At 45.4% G+C, this 17,558-nt stretch overlaps 1 protein-coding gene across 2 annotated transcripts in view; it reads right to left on the reverse strand.

Annotated features, from left to right (window-relative positions):
• Positions 1-8,900: 8,900 nt before the first annotated feature.
• Positions 8,901-17,558, reverse strand: part of PRKAR1B (protein kinase cAMP-dependent type I regulatory subunit beta) — a 92,882-nt gene continuing 84,224 nt past the window's right edge. For both annotated transcript variants that reach the window (XM_033074169.2, XM_033074170.2), the window contains exons 10-11: positions 11,812-11,893; positions 8,901-11,417 (exon numbers count right to left, since the gene is read on the reverse strand). In XM_033074169.2, coding sequence (XP_032930060.1) covers positions 11,245-11,417; positions 11,812-11,893 — 255 coding nt within the window. In that variant the 3' untranslated portion in view covers positions 8,901-11,244. The remainder of the gene's footprint in view (positions 11,418-11,811; positions 11,894-17,558) is intronic.

A 17,558-nucleotide genomic window follows, 5' to 3' on the forward strand; every position in this document is an offset into this window, starting at 1 on the left:
AATGCCACCACAGAGAAAGATAATTGAAACATTCAGGCTGGTAGTACATGGGGATAAAGGCAATAAATCCTGAAAGCACGCTGCCTTATCTCGGGCAGGAGCTGCCGGCGCTGCTGCTTGGCCGGCGCTGCGCAGGCCGCGGAGGCCTCGTCGGGCCCGGTATCCTGAGGTATCCCGAGGGCGGCCTTCAGCCAAGGCCACCTGCCCACCATGGACAGAGTGGGGACACAGACCTGTCCCTCCTCCTGTGGCAGCCATCCTCCCTCCCAGCACATCTGCAGTGGGGTGGGGTGGGTGAGCTAACCCCGCAGCGGCACAGCCATCAAAACACAGCAAAGTGGCACAAAGCATGGCAGGGAGGTTTGGGGTGGGTGTGAGCAAAAGGTTCAGGCACCCCAGGGGAGAGGTCACAGCACCAAGCCTGACACAGTTCAAGTGTTTGGAGAACACTCCTGGACACAGGGTGGAATTTTTGGGTTGTGTTGTGTGGGGTCTGGAGCTGGACTCGGTGATCCTTAAGTGCCCATGATTCTATAAAAACAGAGGTGAGGCTGGGAGGGACACACAGCCCCTGCTGGAGCCGCTCCAGGCTGTCCAGCACAGCCCTGGTGGGTGTCCAGCATCACCCAAATTGCTCCATGGGCTGGAGCTGCTGCAGCCTCCTACCCCATCCCCAGACCTTTCCTGATGCCTCCACAAGTCACTGCTCCAGGGACTCTGAAATTATCTTAACATTGCAGAAAGTGGTCAAGAAACCACCATAATTTACCTATTAATCTCATATAAAAATGATACAAACTTTTCTTCTGGATTTATGTACAGTTGAAACATGAGCAATAGAGAGGGAAAGCCTGCAAACAAAATTAATATCCTCAAATCTTCTGCTTATTACATGGCAACAAAGGTATGTGATGCTGCAAAGCTCTTGGCTTGTGGCCTCGCCCTGCTCTCACACAAGTTCTGGAGAAGTTATGCAAACGCAATAGTAATCCATGAATTTTGATGAGGAATATCCCTGCTTCTCACCGTTCATGCCTTCGTAACGGGAGGCAGCACAGAGATGTGCTGCAAGGCAGCTGGAGGGCAGTGACCACTACATTAGTGCCCAACAGGGTACCCCTGACTTTGTCCATCCAATTTTCCACGCTCGGTGCCTGGTCTCCTGTTGTGGCAGTGAGATTCTTCTGGGAGTGGTTTTACAGCTGGCAGTGTGGGCAGCAGCAAGGCCCAGACCTAGACAGGCAAAAAGGGTCCATGATGGGACATAGGCTCCAAGGAGCACATTTGGGCTGCAGGGCAGCTCCTCTGAGGTTTTTGAGAGCCCACCCTCCACCTCTCTACTTGCTTTGATTTTCTTCATATGGAGACAGGATTTACAAATGCTTGACTGTAGGAAACAATCATAAAGGAGAATGCTATTTCTCCCCCTGCTTCTTTCCCCCATCTGCTCAAGGGCTTGATCCTGCAAGTACTGCTGAGACAAACCCACAACCGGGGGGAAATTATGTTTTCCAAGACCACTCCAAGGTGGGCAGTAGCACAGAGCAATCAACTCCGGTCTGTGTTGCTTTGTGCTTGACAAGCAGCAGCCAGAGAGTCTCCAGGGAGACCTGCTTTTCCTAAGGTGCCAGTACAACTCCTTACACGGAGCACAGCAATTTGAGGTCCTGAGGCATCGCTGTCAGACCCCAGCTCACTATGGAAATGTTGCTCTGGGAAGGATTACCTCTCTCTGCAAAACACAAACCTTTCTTCTTCTCTGCTGCAGTAATTTTTCTGCAATTATAACTTACACTGAACAGCTCAAACTGCAGGCATTAACACAGCACAGGCTGCAGCCTCCCTTTACCTTCGGGTGGACAGCATGGACCAGACAGCACCCGGATGGTTTCTGCATGAATCACTCACTGCCTCTGTAACCAACATTCCCATAACCTAAATCTATCAAAAAGAACATAAACCACATCAGAAGCCAGTTCTCAGATACTCATTTGCTAAGACTTTGGAAACCTCTTATATTAAACAGATCATCTCTTTACAGGAGTATGAAGCTGCCCTAATTATACAAAGGGTGGAAAGGGACAATCTTCCATCTGGGAAGGCTGTTTAACTTCTTCTGGCTTCCTAAAAAGCTATTGTCTTGTAAACTGAGCATTCCTTCACTGGTCTGGTAGACACAACATTCCCCATGTCCCAACCAAGCGCTGTGCAAGGAGCAGCAGGACCGGTGCCAGTCAGCCTGAACAGCCCCGGCACAGCCCCACAGGGGCTGGTGCTGGCTGCCCCTGGAACACCCCAATCAGAGCGTGGTGTGCTGCCAGACATGGTTCTGCCTTGGCTTTTGCCTGTGATTCCTTAGCAGTGGCCTCTGGCCTGGTTCTTTTTGGAAGGAAAAGGGGCTCTGGACAGCCCCCTCCGTCACACCAGGAATCACTGTGCTTGTAGGGACCTCACTGGGTGAGCAGCAGCTCTGCAGCATTGGTCTGGTGGCTCTGAGGTTTCTCCACATGACTGGAGACACAATGAGAACCCAGGATCTTCAGGAAGAGGAACAGCTCCACCACGAAGGCTGTCTCATTCCTCGCCTGCCACCAGGGCCAGGTCCACCCACATCAACCACCAAGGAGGGTGATGTCTCAGGATGCCAAACAAACCCCCTTTGCTTGCAAACATTTCTCAGTTCTTTTCTGCAGCTGGAAGACTAACTGTGGGTAGCAGTGAGGTGTCAGCTACTAACACCAAGTCACATCTTCTAGGGAGGACATTACTTCCATGTTATGATAAACCCAGGCATTTTTATTTGGCATCAGTAGCTTTTATTATTCTTGTCCTTCATCTGTCATCAATACTGTGTTCAGTTTCTGCTTGTGTACATGCTCTGGTAGATGCTATTGTACAGCTGACAATAAATTCACACTTTGTGGGAGGCATATTTCTTTCTGAAGGTTTTACATCACTAAAGGGAGCAAGTCACAAAATAAAACCTTTGTTGCCAATATTATTTGAAGTTAATCTTCGTATAATCCACAGTAAATATTTATATGCAATGCAATAGTGGTTGGATTTGTTTACAGTTTGAAATTGTTAGAGAGGATTCCATATAGATTAGTCAGCTAATCTGCTGTAATCTGCTTAAAAAGCAACTGAAGTGGGTTTTCTTTCACTGAATCATGTTAGCCCTGTCTATGCAGTGACTTCAGAACGGGGAAGGGATTCATGCACAAAAGGGCATTTACCTTGTGGGTGCTCACAGTATTGCTCACATTGCAGGAGAGCCATAAATTTCTCCTTCTGCCTTAGAGAACAGGACAGCTGCAGTGACTGAGTTTAAGCTGAGATGAGTGTCAGGCTCTTCTATCCCATTTCCTTGCTGCTGCTTTTGAACTGTATCGCCTGGGGATAAACTGATCTTTGATGAGGCACCTGCACGGTGTCTGCACAGAAGTCATCCTTCCTGAATTTATTCTGTTTTATTTCACTCCCTCCTAAGATCTACAGGAGGTGCCTTTACCTAGCATGCTCCTGGGTTAATAAGGAAAGCATCCCATATTCTTTACTCTCAACTCACCTTTGTTGGCAGGGGAGTTGCAGCTCACAGTGGAAAAAGATTTTAGATACTCACCCTACTTCACAGAAGGTCTCTGGGTGGTGTGGGCATCCATGGGACAGTGTGTTTCCTCTGGGCTGTAAGATCCAGGCTTGGACCTCTAATAGCCCAATGAGTGAAGGGCAGAGCCTGGACAGCAGAGACCTTCCTCAAACCAACCGAGCAACAAGCTTGTCTGGGGTGCTCAGCTAACGTATGGCAGAGATGGAGTGAAGAGTGATGAAATCCCATTTTGTGGCTTTCACCAATGTTCAGAGGTTGGAGGATCTCTCCAAGCCCTCGTTCCTGATGTGGAGATGCTCACACAGAGGTGGCCATGTGGATACAAGGTGAGGGCTACAGTATGGGTGAGCCCTGAACTCTCTGCATCCTATCTCTGCAGGACATAGGCAGGAGCCAGGCAGGGAACAGCCCTGCTGGGAGGAAAGTGAGCTGAAACAAGGCACCCTGTGGGTATGAGGCCACTTTATTTCCCATTTATCCACCACACCTGGGACTGGCCAGATGACAGATGGGGTTGGCTGCAGCTCCCCGCTTAGCACTGGTTTTAAATCCCATCTCCTGTTCTCTTGCATTGGGAAGGTTGGACACCTCCTGCCTGCAACCTGCTTCTCCATCCAACCTTGAGCAGTGGCTGCAATCCAACTCTGCTTCTGGAGATCGAGACTTGGAACCTCCTCAGGGAAACCTGGGGAAGGCAAAACACCTTGTGTTCCCCATAAACAGCAACAGCAGCAGGACAGTGGCTCACCATCTGGGAGGGGACCTGGCCCATCACCTGTGCTACCCTCTGGCAAACACATCAGCCTTTGGTATTGGGGTAGACGCTTTTCTCCCCTTTCACACATCCCCAGTGCCGGTAGATCATTTCAGTGTGGGTCCCTCTGAATAATACATTCATCCACAGTCCTTCCCCCACCCGGTCCTCAGCAAGGCCTTCACGAGTTGAATACGGTGGCTCGGCTCCAGCACACACAGCTGCCATCACTGCTGCAATTCTTTTGCCTTGAGAAAAAGCATATACAATTTAATATGCTCCTGGCACAACAGCTTTTCTGTAGCAGAGGAGGCGGGTTTGTTTATGGCTATTTTGATAGGGCAGCTTTCATCCGGACACAGGTTCTGCTGCATCTCCCCACCCACACAAGGGTGCCTTTGTTGGGCTGGTTCTTGTGTTCCTATGCCCATTTTGGTACCTTCTCCTGCTCCCTGCAAACCCAAGGTTTAAAAAGTCCTCCTTGCTGGTCATGTTATTCTTTAAAAGCTAGATCCTGGGCTAAGAGCCAGACATGCAAGGCAATGGGAGAGGGTGTGATGCTTTACTGGATATGTGTCAAGGATATGAACCATCCTGCCATCTCATGGGAATTTGGCCCATGGAGCAGAGCTCGTGGTGCTTGTGGTGGCTGTTAGCAGTGACTTACAGGCTTTCCAGGCTGGGGAGCAGATCTGCTGCTTTCTCAGACACCTCCCATCTCACCAAGAGCCATATGAACCATTCACAGGGGCACAACTCCTTCCTCCAGGCCGGGCCAAGACAGGGCTTTTCCATCCCTTCAGGAGCTGGCACTGAGAGATGCAGATTCCCTTCCGGCAGCAATTTCCAGAGTCACCCTTACGCAAGTTAAACTGTGAACAGTGACACATCTCCCTGCTCTGCACTCCCACAGCACCTCAGCACCCCAGGCAGGGTGGGGTGTGGAGGAGATGCACCTCGGGGCTGGGAAGTCTCAAACAAACAACCCAGAGTCTGCAAGCCCAGCCAACTCCTTCTACTGACAAGCAGCTTGAGCTGCCCCTGGTTAATAAGGAGAAACTATCTCTTGTGTTTTTCAGCTGCTGAGTCTGTTCCCTCTCTCTATCACAGTGGAAATGAATGGTGGGAGGGTTTAGCCAGCACTAATTCATTGCCACATACAATCTGAAGCCGCTGCGACTTTGTGCTTGGCCCACAAACACAACTGAGAAAATGAAACCGGATAGAAAATACAACGGATCATCCGATCATCGTAAGCACATGGGAACGAAACAGAGTCACTCTGTAGTGCACATGAATTCTACACATGTGGAGGAATGCAAAGCAGCTATTGTACCCCCACTTTGCAGATCCATTTCACTGTTTTCCCAGTTTATCTGGAAAATACATACTGCATGGTACTGTACGTCGTATTTCACTGCTATGCACCATGATGCCTTCTAATGGAACAATCACCATGCTTGTAGTCTAAGGGCAATACAAAAGTGCTTTCAAATAATAACAATACATTTTCTGTATAAAGAGGATAGGGAGTAGCCATTTCCCAGAAAGACTTGATTTCCCTGGAGCCAGTAGTATGAACATCCAGAGCGCCAGTAACAGCAGGCAGTGGTGAGAAATTCCCTACCTCATCATCAGTCTATACATCCTGTTTCCAACTGCCAGCTCTGGGAAGAGCGGAGGCTGTCAGCACCCACTGAGGGTAAGGTGAATGCACCCAGTGAGTCTTGGCAGCACGAGGCTCCCTTTATCCCATCAGGGCTTGGGTGGGGGGCACTTGCCTGGCAAAACAAGACTCTCGGCTTTGAACCAAAGCTGTGAGCAGAGGAGCAGAGTTCTCACAGCCCAGCTCCCAGAGATCACACAGCAGCACAGCATCTGCCAATTCATTCAGCTCTGCTGGCCCATGCAGCAACATGGCACGCCACTGTTCCATGTTTGGAGGCAGTTTATACTGGAATAGGAGCAGTCTTCTTGGGTAAAATGATTATTTTTTTCCTCTATAAGATCTCATGCCTTTTTAAAGGGAACCCTGCACACTTCAAATTGCTGAAGCACAAGAGCATGGTAAGTATGCTGCAGCTGGTCTGGGCTGTGGAGGCTCTCTGTGATACTTGTACAGAGAGTGACTCGAAAACAAGAATTAAAGCACAGCTGGGGAGGGGCTGGCACACTCAGAAGGGAAAAGTTACCCTTGTACATCTGAGATAGAAGTCAGAGCAGCCCAAGGAGATGCTCATGTTCTGCTTTCCTTGCCCAGGCAAAGTGCAGCGTCTTTTCTAAAAACTCAATCCAGATTTTTAGACATCAGAAGAATCACTCTGGTATTGGAGCCTGATCAAGCACAAAAAACATCCTCAGCCTTCAGAAAAATACCAGATGGCTGCAGATGCCAGCTCCTTTGGCCAGGCAGTGTTTTGAGAGAAAAGGCCAGCTTGTTGTGAGAGCGCTGCATCCCAGATACAACTCTGCTCTTTGCAGAGCAGCAAAGAGCCACAGAGAAATCCCTGGAGGAGGAGGAGGAGCGTCCAAGCCAACGTATTCCCGTAACATCAGATTTTCAAGGCTACATCTGCTCATATCCAAATATGTTCTCTTTATCCAGAGGGAAGAGGGACCTACAGAAGTGACTCTGGCTGGAAATGCTCTTACGAGTTTCTGAGCATTCGTGTGCACTTGAAGCTCCAGTTAGAGTTGCCAAATCATTGGAAACAAGTTAAAAAAACATGCCTGGCAATATAAAAGGGGATAATTTGGTCTCTACATAGTGAACTAGTCTTTGGAATATCAACTGTGAGACTTTAAGCTGGTTGGTTCTCAGTCATCTACTCTTTGAGGAGGTCATGGTGGGGTTGCTGCTGCACAGGATAATATCCTCTTTGCCCTACAGAAGTGGGCACAAAGAAAAAACACTTCTCCCATAAATAGGGCAGTCAAAGGATTTATGCATCATTTAAGGCTTAAAACTGAATGGGAGTGCAACTTTCACAACAGGAGAAATGTCACCCTTTGTGTGGTGACTCCACTTCCAAAGACCACTGACTGCAAGAAAAACAGCCCAGCAGCCAATAACCAATAACCAGTAACCAGTAGCCAATAACCAGTTGGGGTTACTTGGTTCTCCAACTGCTCTTGTTTTCCATCAACACCTGAACAGCTAACACGGTGCCAGGCCATATTTGCTTGATGATCAAGGAAGGATTCACAGGGTTCATGTGACCCAACGGCTTTAGCACTGCTTTAGTGCCATGAAGCAGTGGGAATGCCTCAGCCAGCCCAAGTAATGTGATACACACACCAAAGCCTGGTCAGCCACATGGCCTCGTAAAAACCTGAGGTGCAATTAGTTTCTATCAAAAAAAGGTCTTTTCTTTTGTCTCAGGAGTCCTGAAATGGCTGTGATACAATTAAAACCAACCAAAAAAGGAATGACAATGAGGAGTGATGAGATGGTCTTTTCTGGGGAGCGTGGGCTGGTAATGTCCTTCTGGAAGGACCTCAGAGAGAGTGGTCACTTTTGATTACTGCATAATGTGAGTAATTCTCTGGAAAGATCAGTCCTTCCCTCCTGAATCATAGCAAAGGGGGGAAAAATAACACACTCCAAAAACGGAAACTGGACAGCCCTTGCATGTCGGGAGCCGCCCAAGATTTCTGTGTGGGGGCCACCACAGAGAAGCTGCAAGGACTGAGCCACTGGCCCTGCCCTCTGCTCTGGGGTGACAGCTCCAGCTCTGGAGCCAAGCTTGGACTGTAACACACCTACTGAAGTGGCCACCCAGAGCCCTGGTAGGTGAGGTGACACCAACAGCACACGGAGCACCTCGTCACCCAGAAGCCACGCTCTCCACTTCTTCAACCCATGCCTGCACCTTGATGCATGAGGTACAGGTGGTTCCTTTGGAGGCTCTGACTTCTCTGAGAAGTTCATCCCCACTGTAGTTCCTGGGCAGCTCATGGCATGAACACAAGCCAAGGCAGCAGCACAGTACATCCCTGGTGCCAAAAAGGGGCTGTGCTTCAATCACAGGGCAGCCGCGCTTCTGAAAATCCATGGGCAGCCAAAAGTTGAGAGGAACAATTGGGACAGATCCCCAGTGTGGTTGGGACCATGGGCTTTGCCTGTGATACTGGGGGAAAAGGAGCAGCACTGGTATTTGAGAAGGAAAGAGCCTGTTTTTTCCCAGGTATATTCCCTGGCCTATGACAGGTTCAGTATCAGTCCTGAGGGTTTCACAGCTGGCACCTGGACAACAACAGGAAGGTCCCAGAGACACCTTGGACCCTGTTTCTTTATACAGACATATATGGTTACATTTAAACAGATGATTTTTTTTCGTTCATGCTAATCCTCCACAAAACCAGTTTGGCTTCCATTACTATATATAGCACTGGGAATCTTGGTCTATTTTTTGTCCCTTTGCATCTGATTATTTTCAGTAGAGCTCAAAGTTTTGATGATATGCAGATTTTAACTGGATCATGACATCTACTCACACAGACTTCCATTAGCAATAAACCCACAATGGCCACTTATAACGTAGAAGAATTTTATTCATACCATAATCCTGTCCCATCATCCACTGCAAATATTACAATTATCTTCAAAATGTCACTGAATATCATTTTGTTCCACTTAAAGCACAGGAATCCTGGTGTTAGACAGTTACATTTCTCTTGAGATTGCTTATAACAGAACCATAATTCAAATGTATTTTCCATGAGCTGTAAAGGTTTAAAGCAAAGAATCTGCAGTGTGTCTGTGTGCTCGAGTAACTTCTAAACAGTGAGGCTAATACTTGGTATTTGACAAGAGATGTGTCCAGCATATTATGCGAAACACTCACAATTTTTTTACCAACACAACAGAAATGCAACAGGTAAAAGAACATACTTGAATGACTGGTAACGTTTAAAAAATATTTCTTTTAAAAATTGCACAAGAAAAATACAAAAACAGTGCAGCAAATAACCAAATGCGTATACATTAACCTATCTATATAGAATGGGGGTCTGCCTATATAAATGTACGTGATAAAAATTGCAAGGTTGGAAACTGTGAATGGTCATATTTAATAACACGTGCACAAAGCATAACATAATCATAATAAATAGCAGCAACGAATATACACTAACAGGACCACTGAAATTTTGCTAAAATAAATTAAGCACCTTTAAGTGATGAGAAGAGCGTGAAGCTGAGAAGCTTTTTAGCTCTGTGAGAACCACTGTGGGCAGCTACTGGAATACTGGGCCCTTTGTGGGAGTCAACAGGAAAGTGTCCAATTGGTATTTAATTCCAAAGAAGAAAGAATTGTGTGTCAGTAGGACTTTTAAGACATTTAGCCAAGTTCAGCTACACCTCTCGTTTCAAAAGAGAGATTGGTGCTGTGTTTCACTGCTTAACCTTTGGCTTGTCAAAGGTACAGAAAGTTTGCATTTACTCAGAAAAATGTTATTGTAAAGAAGAAATGGAGTTTTGGCCCAACTGAAGAGCAGGCAGTGCTGTTTAGGGTGGCTGAGATGCAGAGCTTTGCTGCTGCTGGCATTGACTAGTTAACCTGCAAAGGTAAAGCTTTGCAGATCATAATCCAAATGATCCCATCCTTGAGGGCTGTGCAGATCCCCAGCCTTGAGAGATCTGCAAAAAGCTCCATTCAGGAGGAGCCCCATGTGTAGGCAGGGCAGCAATGACTGCCAGCAAGGCTGTGAGGCCCCTGGAGGGACCTGGGCTCCAGGATCCTGGTGCTCTTTGTTACACAATACCTGTCTTTTGGAGGAGAAGCAGCATTTTGAAGCACTTATTTGGCTTTCAGAAAATTTTTAAAAATTCTAAAATTTAGTCATATACTAGAAGAAAGGCATTTGGATTTAATTAACTGGATCTTTATTAAAAACAAGCTGCTGTATTTGTCCCTGAAGTGCACCTGGCACCATCTCTTCAGTATTTCATATAATGTTCAGAGAAGTGGCTGAGGACATTCTGCTGAGTTTTGAAGCCAACTTAATTCAGCAGAGAAGCCCCCATTGGACTTCTAAGGACTCTAATGTAAACCTCATTTTAAAAAAGCTGAGGACAAATAACTTAGGTCCTAAAGGCTCCATTTAAATTCTTACAAAACATTGTCCCTTGACCTCTTCACCCAAAAGACTGGAGCAGGCTGTTTGCCTGAGTACATCCTACAAAGCAGACCCAAAAGGGTTTGTGACACAGAGGAATATGGCCCCTATATCTAAACCACAAACAAAACCACTCAAAAGCTTTACTTTTCCCTGGCTTGCTGGAATGATCAAAACCTTCCTCCAACCTTCCCCATTAAATTGCATCTCATCAATGAAACTGCCACTGATTCCATTGGATTTCAGAACCCTTCAGTCTGTAACCAGTGAAAAGTCTTTTAGAAGTGACAGGCAGAGAGATATCATGGAATCACAGACTGGTTTGGGTTGGAAAGGACCTGAAAGGCTTCCAACCCCCTGCCATGGGCAGGGACACCTTTCACATCACTTGATCAAAGAACCTTGACAAAAGGCGAATAAGACCAGCTTTAAAGATAATAAAACAGAAATTCATATGTATTTTAAATAGTTGAACCCACAGTTTTAAGCAATATGAACCAACAATAGGTAAAAATCTTTTCTGCAAGCCAAGAGCCCAAAAGTGCCCCAATCTTCCCCAAAGCTAGTCTTACCCAAACAGCTATCCTTCCACTTCCATGACACTTGAGATTTGAGCTGACATCCACTAGATGACATAAAGAAAAAAATACACATAAAATGCACACTTCTTTTTTTTTTTTTCTTCATAAAGCTATGGAGCTGCACAGAGCAAATTTTAAGTGCACAAGGTCACATGAAGGCAGTTTTCCAGAGGAATCATTTAGACGGTGAGCGAAATGAAGCTGTTGTATCTCTGAATGTTTCTCTTGAGGATCTCGGAGCAGGGGCCGAGCACTCGCTCGAAGCGGGGCCGGTCCAGCTTCACACACTTGAGGGGTCCTCGTGCCACCACCGTGGCTGCCCGGGGCCGGTTGAGCAGCAAGGCTATCTCACCTGGAAACAGAGCCAGCACACTGTGAGGGTGCACATTCCACCCTGCTCTGCTTGTAGAACATCTCCCTTTATAGATCTCCTGATAGACACTTTACATAATTCTGTTGACAGTACAAATGCATTACACATGCATAATGCATGTGTGTAAAATGCCTTTGAAAACAAATGCTTTCAGACTGTTTTGCTGATTCTGGTCTGATCTGTCTCCTGTCAGCTACACTGGTGCAAACCAAGGGATGGGTTCAGCTGCCCTGAAATCTCTGAGCACCGCTGAGAGCAGCAGCTGACCTGTGCATAACCCCTCACATGTACGAGTGGAACACTAATTAAGACAGTAAGTACTTGACCCAGGCGTGCCTGTCTTTCTGAGCCATGCTTAGCTGAATTTTCTTACCAAAATAATCTGATGGACCAAGTCTTCCAACTTCGACGTACTCCTCGTTGTCAGACCTGCGCTGCAGGACGGAGGCTGTGCCCTGCAAGAGAGAGGCAGGGAGTCAGCTGGCTTTGCTCAAACCTGCTCTGATTTAAAAAGTACCCAGGCCTGAGTATTTCTTTTTGCATATCACACTCCTTCTTGATACGTGAATGAAAGGAATTAAAGGATTAAAAAAAAAAGTCCATCAAACGATTTCTCTGTTATTAATTGTTTGGATGCAGACATATTCAACTCATAAAGAGGACAGGAACAAGACAGAACCCAGGAACTCCTATTTAACTAAAGTACATCATGCTTTAATGCAAATGTATGCTTTAATATAATTTTAAAATATGCTTGGTGCGGATGCAGAACCTTGGAGAGAGAGAGACAGAAAAGATTTACATTAAAAGACAAAAAAAGGACACTTCCCAGTCACAATACTGGAGCATGTCTTTTTAAAGATGCAACTAGAGCTTATTCCTTGGTAAAAGGAGTTTGTAATGCTTGTTGTAACAAAGGGTGATTTTTTTTTTTTCCGGGGCTTTGCCCGCTCTTGGCCTACAGTGATCTGGACACCTGCAAGTCAGTCTCTGGAGAGATGGAATGTGCCTTGTCTCCACTACCCTTAATAACTGCTGTACCTGACACGTGCTAATACATGTCAAAACTCAGTTACAATCTATTTAAACCTTCAAAGAGTTTCACATGCAGAAATATTCTGACCTGGAGGAAATCTTAAATTATTGTGGCATAAAGCTTTTGTAGAGGAACAGAGAAGGTATCTACTTTTCTGGAAAAAAAATTACAGCAACATATGAGAATATCTTCTGAGTCCAAACCAAAAGCAAAGGGAAAGGCCAAATGTTAACATATTTTGATTTTAACTGAAAAAAATGAACCTCCCTCCAGTGCAGAGTATTCAGTGAACATTCACTGTCTGCAAATATCCTGCAATCTCCTTCCACCAAAAGAAACCTGTGTACCTCCAGTAGGTAAATTTTATTTCTTCTGTCAAGTTTCCAGAAAAAAATTTTTTTCCTTGATATAACTAAATTGTTCCACCAACACTGCAGTTTTCCAAGATCTTCCAGTAAATCTGCAAGGGCATGGGAATGCAGAGATGGTGTGATGAGCGTTGTTATTGACACTTGCTGCAGCTTTCAGAACAGACCCACATTCACAAGCAGCATTCTCAGAAATGCCCCACACAGGGAATAATGCCTGCATCAATCCCTCTCTTGCCAAACTTTGGATCAGGTGCAGCTCAGTAACTCGATGCTGTTCTCATTGCCTGTACAGTGTAGATGGATTCAGCTTCAGAGTCGCTTCCAGCCCCTGTCCTCCTTTCATCTCCATCTGGAGCCTGGCAAAAACTGAGCCCCTTGACCCAAATAGCTGCCTGCAATCCATGTCTCCAGTTCCTTTCCCAAAACTAATTTTTAAAAAAATCTTCTATTACAGATGTTTTATTACATAAAACAAAAAAAAAAAGTCCCTGAAGTAATCATGGTGACCACCCAGGTCAAGTGAAAAAAGGACTCAATTCCCCACTGCTCACCTTCAGCACATTGCTATAAAGGTAATCACAATATCAAGCAATATTGCTTTCATCTCCCCGAGTGTCAGCTTTTATTGTGGCTAATATTTTTCTGACAGGGTCCATGTGATATAGGACTCCAATAAGTCAGCCTTCTGAAGCAATTTCTTCCACTGTTCCACTACAGTCAGCCTTTTTAATCCAAGAAACACCATATCTTCTGGAGAAGGACAGATGTGTCTGGCCTCCACAATAAACACTTGGCTTGGCAGGATAAAGCAATGCATATTCCAGATCCATATTTTTCCACTCTTGTTTTAACAGTCACATAGGCTTTTCCCCTTGCCCAGTGAGAGCAGGTCTGTCTCAGAGCAAAACAAGCTTCCTGAAGCCCTGACAGCAAGCACCCAGATGTCAGCTCTGATTACACTGCTTGGCCCCTCGTTGCACCAGCCACCAGCTCCACAAGTACATCCTGGAACATTGTCAGAGTGACCTTCAGGGGAAGGCTGTCCACCCCGGCAAACAAAGAAGATGTTTTTGTAATTGCCTGCTGTATCACCTTCACTTTGTGTGCTCTTATCTCTGCAATCAGCACTATTCTGACTGTAGTAGAGGAGGAGTCCAGCTCTAGGAAACAGTGTAAATGGGGCAAAAATAATATAGAAATAAAATAATAAAGAACAAAATAAAATATTACAGAATAAAATACTACAGAATAAAATACTACAGAATAAAATACTGCAGTCCTTCGTTACCCTTCTATCTGATAAAGTTGTCATGAATTCAGTTTTGACCCCTACCCTTGCCCTCATCCCAAGTTTTGTGGCTGTTTTAAATCTTATTTTACTTGGCACATCCTTCTGATAGAGTTTTTGATTTTTCTGTCCTTCTTGTGCTTTAGGATTCCCCACCTCCCACAAATGAGAGGAGGAGAGGAGAATAAATCCTCTGGGCCCTGTCCCAGGAGGGAAGGGCATTATCTAACAAGGGTTCAGGGGCTCATCACTCTCACTCCCAACTGCATTTTGCCTCTATGGGAAAGACTTCTCCTTAAATGACACACAAAACTTGGCAAGATGAATCTCTGAAATAAGCTGCATGATCCTAGATTTGCAGGATCAGGCTGCTTAGTGCTGTTCAACTTAAAATACTGCCTTGTACACTGATAGCCATTTCAGCCTCCTGCACCACCAAGCAAACCCTACAGAGCACGAGCTAGAAGGCTGTTGAGAAGGCTGACACCATTCAATAAATCAGCCCTTTGTGATGATATTGAACTGAAGGCAGACAGGCATGTCTTTCTGCTAGCAGACACTTGGGAGTGAAATTATGGTCTTGGGGGCTCCAGGAATATTCTCTTTCAGTCACTGGGGAGTGCCTGTGTTCCCAGAAACTGATAGCATTAACCTTCTCTCCTCTCCTCCGAGTAAATATGAGCATCCTATTGCAAAAACAACAAGAGTAGGAGTTCCCAAAGCACTGTGCCATCAGCACCTCTCTGCCATCCTCACCCCACGCACCTGCCTGCTCCTCTGGCACTGCTCCGGAGCAGTGCTGGGAGTGTTTATTCAACTCCTCCAAAATGCTTCAGCAGTTTGTTTTGCAGGAATTTATGCCTTAGATATGGCACCGTGATTTAAGTTATAAAAGATAAATTAAGGTTTATAATCCATGAGCTTCCATCCTCTCCAAAGTAATGAGATTTTGATAGATGTTTCACTTTTAAACTCTCAGACCCTACAGATAGATGAGGGAGACATTCTAGAGTGTGGCCCATCTGGATCAACACTGGGTTTCCCAGGCCTTATCCTGCAGGTACTTACAAGCACTAATTGCTTCAGGAGCCCTGTTTTTATATTTAAGCATGAATCCTATAGCCAGCAGTTGGCCTAAAGAGCCTGGCTACAAAAGGCAAGCATGATTCATGGTGCTAAAAACTGAAATCCTGTAATTTTTTTCCCCTATTCCAGCTCAGTGATCAGATGGGATCACTCCCAAGCAGCACAAGGCAAAATGTGGCAGCCTGTGTTACCCCTGGCTGGGAGAGGCAGTGCAGGATGGGCTTCACCAGGGGCAGGGGGTGGGATGGGAAACCCTGCACTGTTTTAGAAACTTTTTGGTTTAAAAGTCAGTCATACTGATTGTTTGGTTTTGTTGGTCTAACCATCCATTTTAAAGATATAGCCATCAATAAAAAATACAGTGAGGCTCCATCTGGCATAAAGGATAATTATTAAAAAGAAGACGCTATCAAAATTGAAGAAAATAACTTCAATTTTCTTTAAAGTTGCTACTTCATATTTCCAGTTTTATTTCATTTTTTTTAACTTACTGCTCTTTCTAAAAAAGCACAGGCGATGTTTTTTCCCCATGGCCTCGAAATGCGACATTTTTATCCTAGTTTGGAGCTTAGAAAGTTTTTCTAGTCTATTTTATTTTCCTCTTCACCACCCAGCACAAAGGGCAGTGCAGTATATGGAATTAGAGATGGAAAGGTCAGGCTGATCATCTGTGATTGCCATTAACTGCATCAATGGCAGCTCTGAACATACCTTTGCTCTTTCTCACTTTGTTAACCCACACACTCCATCATTCACACGTTCAAAAGATAAGTTTCCCCTTATTCCACAGCCACACAAACCCTCATTAATGTGTTGCTGTTAAATCTTTGCACAGTTACTACAAAAGGAGAAGGAAGGGGCTGTGCAGTGGCACAAAATGCTGCTGCTCCCACGGCGAAGCAGAGGGACTGGATGGAGCTGCAGCAGGTCTGAAATGAATTAAAAGATCTGTCACAGCGTGATTCTGGGAGGATTTTATTTAATTGCAGGCAAGACAAGGTTTGTGGAAGTAATATATTTTATTAGATGTACAAGCAGAGCTAGGAAAAGGAAGGAGATCTCTCGGGGACATGGCTGTCTTCAGGCTGCCTGTTTACCCAGGTATATCTAATAAAATCCACCATTCACCTGTCTACAAACACTGTCTGGGCCATGTTCTTACACTATAACAGCTACAACCATATTAAGTTGTGTCTTATTTAATCATATCTGCTTCTTAGAGCATCTCCAAATCATTAATTTAATTTAAGGAGAACCGAAAGCCAAAAATGCTGCAAATTTCCTGGAAATTCCTGGGAGTTGGAACTAATTGATGTTCAAAGTCGCTTCCAAGCCAAACTGTTCTATGATTCTATGAAATTCTGATTGCCTGGTGAATCTGGGAGACTTGTCAGCCAGTGCTTCACCCTCTTCAGAAAAGAGTCGTACAAATTGGTTCAGCTGTCTAATGTGAAACATCAAGAACATTGGGTTCACTTTGGGAAACTCTCCCTTCTTGGCTGTCCCTCCTGATGAGCCAGTTGTGATGGTGGGAACAGGCTGCCAGAGCAGCCCCAGGTTTGCACTGACTGGAAAAGTGGTGGCTGTGTGCCTTGCTTATCTCCAGCAAGTCAGTTCTACATCCATTAGAATTCACTATAAATACAGCACAGGGCAATGCCCACAATAATGAGAGCTGAGAGCTTTGGAGAACAAATATGCAACATTTTACACATTCAGCTTTTTTAATTTGGTTGCTACTCAGTGCATTTGGAGTTGCACTGATTTAGGAAGCCAGCATGTTGGGAATGGGGTTAGGATTAAAAATGCAAGGTCAAAGAAGCTCTAAAGGCAATGTTAGGGTAAGAAGCTCTGCACCCTGATGCCCACCCAGTCTCCTTAAGAGAGGCAGTGCTGCCAAAAGCACCTTTACACTGTCAGTGATCATCACTACACTGACAATATAACATCCATCTTATCAGCCATCATTCCCAACAGCACACCAAATTTTAGCAGAGATGGAAAGCACCTGTCACTGCCCAGCTGGCAGAGGTCCTGGACATCATCTACAGCCATGACTGATATCAAACAGCCTGCAGGCTGCTGTGTGTTTTATATCACACCTGCATCAAACTGCCCTACATTTGCCTAAACTCCCAGCTCTTTGCTATCCAGACATGTTTATATTAGTTTAGGGCTATGGGTTTAGGAATAACACCAAGAGCTGGGAGAGAGGAACAAAGCTGTCTAGAGCAGTCACCAAAATAGCCACAAACATTAAGGTACTTTTAAAGACGACAATCAATCATAAGCCAAGTGTAGCTTAAAACAGCAGAAAGAACTAAGCCACAGGGCATTTC

Source organism: Catharus ustulatus, chromosome 16, assembly GCF_009819885.2.
Source record: "Catharus ustulatus isolate bCatUst1 chromosome 16, bCatUst1.pri.v2, whole genome shotgun sequence".
In the NCBI taxonomy this organism is placed as follows: Eukaryota; Metazoa; Chordata; class Aves; order Passeriformes; family Turdidae; genus Catharus; species Catharus ustulatus.